Source organism: Corylus avellana, chromosome ca4, assembly GCF_901000735.1.
Source record: "Corylus avellana chromosome ca4, CavTom2PMs-1.0".
Taxonomy (NCBI): Eukaryota; Viridiplantae; Streptophyta; class Magnoliopsida; order Fagales; family Betulaceae; genus Corylus; species Corylus avellana.
The window spans coordinates 24,064,353-24,073,949 of NC_081544.1; the positions used below are offsets into that span (position 1 = coordinate 24,064,353).

At 37.9% G+C, this 9,597-nt stretch overlaps 2 protein-coding genes across 2 annotated transcripts; one reads left to right on the forward strand and one right to left on the reverse strand.

Annotated features, from left to right (window-relative positions):
• Positions 1–884: 884 nt before the first annotated feature.
• Positions 885–3,041, forward strand: LOC132178617 (auxin-responsive protein IAA14-like). The gene is made up of 5 exons (XM_059591080.1): positions 885–1,267; positions 1,560–1,783; positions 2,220–2,355; positions 2,589–2,650; positions 2,756–3,041. The coding sequence occupies exons 1-5, from the start codon at positions 993–995 to the stop codon at positions 2,791–2,793; spliced, it is 735 nt and encodes a 244-aa protein (XP_059447063.1). The 5' UTR covers positions 885–992; the 3' UTR covers positions 2,794–3,041.
• Positions 3,042–4,903: 1,862 nt separating this feature from the next.
• Positions 4,904–6,754, reverse strand: LOC132178252 (uncharacterized). Its single transcript, XM_059590702.1, has 2 exons — positions 5,887–6,754; positions 4,904–5,283 (listed from the first exon to the last, which is right to left on the reverse strand). Exons 1-2 carry the CDS (start codon positions 6,752–6,754, stop codon positions 4,904–4,906), a joined length of 1,248 nt encoding a protein of 415 aa, XP_059446685.1.
• Positions 6,755–9,597: the final 2,843 nt, after the last annotated feature.

The window sequence follows — 9,597 nt, forward strand, 5'->3', positions numbered from 1 at the left end:
TAGAAAAATTAACTCGATTTCAGTGCAAGGGATCAGGTATTGATGTTATTCCGCTATGTACTTTATTTTTCAAAGATTTTTTTTTTTTTTTTTTTTTTTTAAAAAAAGAAAAAAGAAAAGAAGAAGAAGAGAGATCGAGAGAGTAGAGATCAATATATGGAACCAACAATTTGGATTTTATGAGATGTGAATCCCAACTGTTATATTATATATCATTTAAAGTTTATATATGATGTTGAAATATAATCACATATATAAATAACTTCTTAATTAATGAATTAGGATCATTTCTAATTCATTTAGACGGGAGAATATCTACTTAATTATAATAGAAGATTATTTTTGTCCATAAAAAAGTAACAAAAATATACTTTCACTATAACTAACTGGATATTCTCCGGTTCAAATGAACCGGAGAGGACCCTATTCCTGAATTAAGCCACTAGCTGCAAGTCATCATTGCACATGATCATGTCACGAAATGGCATTAATCTTGAATATTTCGTGGTAAGCTTCAACTGTTCAGACACATAAAATATCGTTAATTAGTTTATCATCCCACATAATTTGGAGCAAAAAGATTATCACTCTCCAACTTTTCCCCGAGAGAGATGCATGTGACAGTTGACTGAATCACTGTATTAGGGCACAGTAGCAGTTGATCCACAGCCACTACCTCCAAATCCTATCACGTCGGCAAAATCATGTGTATCATGTAAATCATTAGCTCTCCGAGATCAACGTCCCTAGTACACCCCACGTGTCAACACACCATATGCCAGAAGCTCGACATGACGTACACATGCTGCCACACGCACAAACTTCTACGCTGTTATATTATTGGGGGGGTGGGGGTCTCTCTCTAGCTAAGCAACATAATAATAGAAGAAGAAGCAAGGAAAGCAAGTCTCACCAACAAAACCGGATATAGAGGAGCGCAAATACATTGAAAGTTTCTGAATTTATATTCTTCGTCTGAGCCAGAATTTCTCATGGAAGTTAGCCGGAAAATAACCAACATGCTGGGCGCCACCGGTACCGATCAGCGTGATTTGAACTTCAAGGAGACTGAGCTGTGTCTGGGATTGCCCGGTGGCGGTACTGGAAGTGAGCCTGAGACTGCGAAAGCCACCGGAAAGAGAGGCTTCTCCGAGACCGTTGATCTGAAACTTAATTTTCAGTCCAAGGAAGATAACATCAAGAATGCTTCAAAGGAAAAGAACCAGCTCCTTCCTTGCACCAAGGATCCCGCTAAACCACCAGCCAAGTGAGTCAGTTTATTATAAGATTTTTCTTTTTTATTTATTTATTTATTTATTTTTAAGAAATCTAGTTTTTTTATTTTTTTATTTATATATATATATATATATATATATATATATATGTTCAGTATTATTCTGATTCTTATATATCATGATTGTGCACATCACCATTAGTTTTGCTGTTTCCATTGAATAAATATGCTTTTTTTTTTTTGGGTAATTAGTAGTAGCAAAAGATCTAGTTAATTACTATTAGGGTTTGATTTATAGTTTTGTTAAACATGGGATTAATTTCAGGGCACAAGTTGTGGGATGGCCGCCGGTGAGATCATACCGGAAGAACATGATGGCTCAGAAGAACACAGGTGAGGAGGGAGAGAAGGGAAGTAGTGGTACTGCAGCCTTCGTTAAAGTTTGCATGGACGGTGCGCCATATCTTCGTAAAGTGGACTTGAAAATGTACAAGAGCTACCAAGAACTATCTGATGCCTTGGCCAAGATGTTCAGTTCCTTCACCATGGGTAAGTAATTAAATCTATAATATATAGTTGCATTTATGTGTAAATTATGGACTAATATTATTGACAAGAAATTAAATTCTTCAAGCCCATGCCCACCCTAAAGAAACACAACGTAACCAAAAAAGTTGGGGCATGCAATTTAGAATAAGAGAGTAACAAGATCATATTCATGGTGGGTAGGAAAAAAAAAAGAACACATAGAAATGCAAATAATGTTATAAATAAATGTATAGGTTGTAATTAAGTTGCAAGTTCAATATTTTGTTGTATTATTTCCGCCTTGTGTAGATCTTGAACAATCATGTCAGTGCAAGAGGAACTTAATTATATTGATTAATTTCATATTACAACCTAGTTTTTATATATAGATTTCACTTTATTGCTGGTGTTTTATCTTATATATATATAAGTATTTTTTTATGGTTGTTAATTGAAGGAAATTATGGGGCCCAAGGAATGATTGACTTCATGAACGAGAGTAAATTAATGGATCTTCTGAACAGTTCCGAGTATGTGCCAACCTATGAAGATAAGGATGGTGACTGGATGCTCGTTGGTGATGTTCCATGGGAGTAAGTACTTGATCCTTGTAAAAACATTAAACAAAATAATTTTTTTTTAAAATTTTAAAAAACCCTAATTAAATTACACAGATAATAATCAAATAAGCTTGCAAGAACAATGTATGGTTGGCCTTATAAGATATATTATAACAAATTATTGTTTCAGAATCCCTAGAATAGTAAAAAAAATCAAGTGAAAATTAACACCAGCTAGCCCTAATGTGATCGTTTCATACATGCAGGATGTTTGTTGATTCATGCAAGCGCCTTCGCATAATGAAAGGATCAGAAGCTATTGGACTTGGTATTTAATTCGAAATGGCATTAATTAGTCGATTAAATATATATATAATTTCTCATAATTAAATTATGTAATTATTAATGTAAGTTTGGTTTAATTAACTTTCAGCCCCAAGAGCCATGGAGAAGTGCAAGAACCGAAGCTGAAGAGGCTTATAAATTATCCATCATGAGGCAAGACAAAACGATAAGGCACTTGCTGCAGGGTGTTGTTAATTTGATTGTGTCTGTATTTTATTTAATCGTATATAGATATGAAAATTAGAATCTGGACATTTGTAATAGACAAGAAGCAATAAACATAGCCCTATTGTCTGCCTTGTTTATTGCTAATGGCTTGTTTAATAATCACCTATTTAGACATTGTTTGTTGCTGGTCCTGCTGTCATAGTTGTTGTGTGTTTTATTCCTTCAATTTTAATATTAATGTTACTCTTTTTTTCCTCTCAAGATTCTTGATATCACTTATTTCCTTTTTTTCATTCATTAATTTATTCCAAGTTATTATTGTTTTTAGGTGAGGAAGGTATTAAAACCCGTAGCCCAAGTGAGGGTAGGGAACAAGAGCATGTGCATGTTGATGGGGCTTTCATTCATGGCCATTAGTTTATGGAATTTGTTGGGACATTCGTATTAATTTTTGAATGTAGACTTGTGCTTGAAATGTTGGTGGCATTCTTTGGGCCGGGTTGGGTGGTAGTTAGTAGCACTTGGACTCAGATCCTCGATCCATTTTAAAGGAAATGGAGAGGAGCTGATCCCTTATTTTATAAGGTAGAATGGTCATTTCACTATTGTAGAATGATGAAAGGAGGACCGGCTCCTCTCCATTTCCTTTGAAATGGAGAGGATCCTTCTCCATAACACTTGCATGTTGTAATTGCAATTATTAATTTTGGGTCACAAATGAATTTAGTGGGATCACTATACACAAGAGAGTGGCACCCATTCTTTTCAAATTAATACCTTGGGGTACTATATATATATAGTTTTTACTATAAGTTCTATTACAAATTAACGGACATGGTAAAATTAAAATAATTCTTAATTTGTACAATGATTAAGCAAAAAATCTTGTTTGTCAATTTAATTAATTAGTTAGTGGTTGATTTGTCGATCATATACGCACGTTAAATCATTTTATCAATTATAAATTGTTATATCAGTTTGTAAAGTAAAAGTTGTAGTATCCTAAGCATTTTTCTTTCCTATCTAACTTCATTTGCATTATTAATTTTTAGAATGTTGGTAGTGATACTACAATTTCTCTTACAAATTAACATGACAATTCGTAATTAGTGAAATTACTAAACAAAGAATATGACTAATTAATTTAATTAGTTAGTGGCCGACTAGTAAACAATTGGCTATTAATCATTTTACCAATTTCGAGATGTAATGCCAGTTTGTAAGGGATTTGTATTAAAAGAAACAATATTCCAATCAACAGTCCCAAGAATCCAGGAAGAACCGCCCGGTTGGCTATATTGCAAACGTACCATATAGGGAGCGACAAAGTTTTCCTCCAAACTGGGTTGAAAAATTTTCTTTCACCCTAATTTATAAAAATGACATGTGTCCACTTTTTTAATAACATGTGAGGCGCACATGTGTTTTTAATTAAATTTATTTCAACTTTGTCTCTGCTATAAAAAAAAGCATGTGCATCTCACATGTTTAAGGGCCACATGTCACTTTTATAGATTAGATTAAAGAAAATTTCACAAACCTAGTTTGGAGAGCAAAATCCTGCAAATTACTGCAATCCAACAAAAAGGAATATTTTATCACCAATTTTCTTTTTTATGATCTTTCTCAGTCAAAATCTCCTTTATTTCATAATCAAGAATTAATGTAACATTCATTGTAGAGTAGATCCTTCTCTTTGAGTTGTTTATTTTCATTTTGACTTGTAATATAAAACCATTGCTGCATTGTAAGAACGAGAACATTTGAATGAAGAAGCAAATTCATAATTTTTTTTTTTTTTTTTTGGTACCAAACTTTGCATTAGAAACAAAAGAGCATACAACCCTCAAGGGGGAAAGAAAACAGAAGGTGGTGCTACACCACTACAAATAACAGGAGGGAGAGGAGAAATGGGAAAAGTGGGAATGTAGCCTGAGTGAACTGTTGTCGCGGCCCAATAAGCCACATGATGGGCGTAGAAGTTAGCACTTCTGTTAATCTTCTTTGCCTCCCACTTAGGAGAAGGAGGAAGAAGAGCTAATATATCTACTATAACCTTTTCTATGTGCTAGTCTTGTATGATTGATGGATGTTGAAGATCAATAATGACAATGAGAGAGTCTCCTTCGATGGTAAAATTTTTGAGCTTCAAGGACACTGCTAAAGAGGCAGCCAACAGAGTTGCCAGTGCTTTCCTAATGTTAGGAGTGCAAGAAGGGCTAATCAGGGAGATAACTTTGATAATTTTTCCTTTGTGGTTTTTACAAACGGCTGCTTGAGTTGATAAATGCTCTCTAATGACTGTATTAAAGTTGATCATGTGATAACCTTCCTGAGGAGGGGACCAGACTTCGATTCCTCTAGGGGAAGATGATTTCCAAGCTGCAGCATGAGATAAAGTGGACTTTTTGATGGAAGAAGCTAAAGTGGCAGTGTCTGGAATGACACCTTCATTTGAGCTTTATTCTTGCTAAACCATAACAGATCACAAAAGACGACAGCGTAAATTTGGAAAAGGTGAACCTCAGAATTTGGAATGCCAAATGTAATATAGGGATTGATGAATCCAACTAGATAGGCTCATAGAGGACCAGGCTGTAAAGTCCAAAGGCCAGAAGGAATTTCTCCAGGCTATTCAAGCGAAACAGCATCTGAAGAACAAATGGGGAAGAGAGTTTTCTTTTGATTTGTGAAGGGGCAGAGGGAATCTGAAGAAGGATTTGGGAAAATAGACTTAAGTTTGGCCTTAGAGGGGATTATATCCCTAGCAATTTTCCACATAAATAGTTTGAGTCTGGCATTTGGATTGAAGAGGTACGAGACTAGATGAGGAGGGGAGGAAATAGAAACTGGAGAAAGAGGAGAAGGGTAGAAAGAAGGGATAGAAGGGATCCAGGGGGAATTCCAAATAGAAAAGCTGGACAGAGAATGAACTCTATGGCAGGCTCCTTTGGAAATGATAGGTTGCAAAAAGAGGATGCCTTGCCATAGCCAAGAGGGGGAAGAAAGTGGAGGGAGGGGAGAGAAAAGAACCAGAAAGAAGATACTTACCTTCGAGTTGATTCACCCACATGGAGTCTGAGTTGGTTTGGAGCTTCAAACCTAGCTTAGAAATGAGAGCTAGATTAACTTCTTTCATTTTCCTGAATCCCAAACCTCTAGCATCTCTTGGCATACAGAGAGAGTCCCATGATTTAAGGGAGAGATTTATAGCTTTTGTTGGAGGGAAACCCCACAAGAAATTCTTGAACATTTGATCTAGCTTTTTACAAATGCTAGTAGGCAACAAAAAAGTACCCATAGCATACGAGGGGATAGCTGCAGTCACTGCTTTAATGAGCACCAACCTACCAGCTTGGGAGAGGGTCTTGGCTCTCCAACCTTCAATTCTATTCCGAACCTTGTCTAAGATGCTTTGGCAGGCTGCACTTTTGGATCTACCAATAAGAATTGGGAGCCCAAGATAAATGGAGCAGGAAGGGTTAGAATTGTAGGGAAGGATATTTAGGATGGAGGAGGAGGTGGAGGAATTGGTGGATTGACCAGGCCAAGAACAGTATTTGTCTAAACAGGATTTGATACTATTTGCTTCAAGTAAGGAAGCCTTTCCAAAAATAAGCAGATCATCTGCAAACAGCAGATGATGGATGGCTGGGGATCTTCTGGCAATCTTCATGCCTCTTATGTTGCCAATGCTTTCTTCTCTAAACAATAATCTTGACAAAACTTCTGAGTCCAAAATGAAAAGGAAATGGGAAAGGGGATCACCTTGTCTCAACCCTCTTTCAGGATAAAACTTGCCAAATAGGCTTCCATTAATAAAAATGGAGAAAGAGGAGGAGGAGATGCATGTTTCAATCCAACTAATCCAAGTAGCATTAATCCCAACTTCTTCATGATTGCCAGAATCAAGGACCATTCCATTTTATCAAAAGCCTTTTCCATATCCATTTTGAGGAACATAAATCCACCTTTCCCTTTCTTATTCTTGAAAGAATGCAGGAGCTCATAAGCTAAGATGGAGTTGTCTTGAATGTTTCTGCCAAGACCAATGGCTGATTGTAGAGGGGAGATAATCTTGGGGAGCAAACACTTCAACCGATTTGCTAGGATTTTGGAGATAATCTTGTAAACAATGTTATAGAGGCTTATGGGCCTGAATTGATTCACTGTGTGAGAACCATTTTGCTTAGGCACCAGAGTAATGTAGGTATGGTTCTGCTCTCTGATCAGCTGCTTGTTTTGGAAGAAGTTCCAAACATAATCCAGCACCTCTCTTCTAACAGTAGGCTAGTATTTCTTATAAAAGGGGGCTGTGAAACCATCTGTACCAGGGGCTTTAGTAGAGCCAAGACTTGAGAGGGCTTGAATCACCTCTGCTTCTGGGGGATAGAGCAAAGAGAAAGGTTTTCATCTACAGATATGGTTGGGCTGAAAAGGTCCAGAAGTTCTGCTTCAATAGGGGGAAAGGAGGAGGAGAACAAGTTGGAGAAATGGGAAACAAAATTTCCTCAAATTTCTGCTCTATCAGAAACCCAACCACCATTGCTGGTTTTAAGGAAAATTACTGCATTGGATCTTCTTCTGATGATAGTGGAAGTGTGGAAGAATTTAGTGTTAAGGTCAGTGCAGGTAAGCCAAATTTCTCTGGACTTTGATTTCCAGAGAATCTCCTCTTAGATGAGAAGTTCATCAAGTTCAATCTTCAGGTTAGCTTCTATGGAGAAGGAGCTAGGACTAGGGGAAAGCTGTTGGACTTGGTCAATCTTAGCCTTTGTGGCTTTAATCTTGGACTGGATGTTTCCAAAGTGGAGAGAGTTCCATCTTTTGAGAAAGGCTTTAGTGTGAGTCAATTTCTTGCTCAGGTAGAAGCTAGGAGAACTAGAAACAGGCTGATTCCAAGCTTCATTGATAACAAAACCACACGAGGGATCTCTTGTCCAAAATTCTTCAAATCTGAAAGGCCTAGGCAGCAGGGTAGAATGGTAGGAAGTATTGAGAGAAAAGGGATGATGGTCAGAGTTTGAGGCAGGGAGGTGAATAAGAGAATATTCAGGGTGAAGGTGTATCCAGTTGAGGGATGCTAAACCTCTATCTAGCCTTTCTTTGATAGAGGCATTACCTTGCCTATTGTTACACCAAGTGAAGGGATTTCCAGTAAAACCAAGGCCAACAAGGCCAAATTGATCAATAAATTGTTTGAAAGGACAATTAGAGGAGCTAGCTACAGGCCTTCCTCCTTGTTTCTTCGACTGATCAAGAACAAAATTGAGGTCACCAATACAAAGCTAAGGACTAACAAAACCTTCACCAATAGAGGTGAAGAAGTCCCAAAAAGTTGTTTTGTCTTTCTTAGTGGGAGGGCCATATATACAAGAAAGGATCCAAGGGGAATGGAGAGGATCAGAATAACACCAGGCAAAGATGTTATTCTTGTTTGTGATGAAACATTCTAAATCAATTCCAGGGCGCCAAGCAAGCACAAGACCACCACTAGAACTGACAGGGGCAACTTGAGACATTAAGAAAAAACTAAGAAGGTTGAGAGAAGCTGAGACAAGAGAGGGGGGGATTTTGTTTCAGAGAGGAAGAGAATGTCAGGATTGTTTTCACGGATAAGCATTTGCAGAGAACGAACTACAGGTGACCTAGAAAGCCCTCTGCAGTTCCAAGAGAGAATCTTCATATGCTCTTTGGGGACAAACCATTGTCCCCTGAAAATGAGAAGTTTTTGAGGGTAGAAGGTGAAGAAGAAACCACCTGTTTGTTTTTGCGGGTGGCTTGGATAATTGGGCGAAGATGAAGAGGAATGGTTGGGCTAGAGGGGGTGACAGAGATGTCCGTTTGATATGTTGTGTCCATTTCATCAGATAACAACACTTCATGGTGAGAGTTATCAGAAATTTTTTTGAGAGGGGCAGTAGTTCCAGTGATACGCTTTCTTTTTCTGGTGATGTGAGAAGATAGAGAGATGGGGTTAGTGTTTGGGGGTTCTTGATTAGTAAGGAATGGTCTTATTGGTTTGAGATGTCAAGAGGGGTAAGGGGAGGACCTGTTTTGAGCTATTTTTTTGAAAGAGTTTTTGGCGGGGGGGTCTGATATGTTTGGAAAAGCAGTTGATGATGTGGGGGTTGTTGGGCTTTTTGGAGAGGGATAAGGGTTTTTGGGGTGGACAAAATGGGAATGGTTATGGGCTTTTTCTGCTGCTGTTTCGTTAGGCCTAGGATGAAAAGGTTGGAGTTCAATGGAGATGGAACTAGAAGCTAAATTGGTTGGAGAGTCAGGGGTAAGGCTGTTTGCTTTAGTAGGGATTTGCATGATGGGGTGATTGATAAGAGAGTGTTCATTTAAAGAGGTAAGGTCACTTCTATCGATAGTGGGTGGCTTTCTATAATCTGCATTTAATGAGGTGAGGGGTGGACAAGGGTTACTTTTTTGAGTAAGGAGAGTGGTGGAGGGTTTAGTGGGCTGCACGTTCAAATTTTTGATGGGATTATGAAGGGAAGGGGTTAGGTGAGTGAGTTTGACAGGGTTGTGTGGATTGGGAATATGACCATTTGTCTGAGATGACTCAGCAACTAGGTTATGGGCGGTGGATGGTTGCACTACAACTGGTTCTCCGTCCGAGTAGCCCCAAGTGCCGGAAGGCAAGGGAAGCAGATTAGAGAATAAATTGACTTTAAGAGAGATGGAGTACTTATCAGGGAGGCTTTCTTCTAGAGAGGCACAATAGTTTTGATCTTTGTGTCCAATTCTTCCACA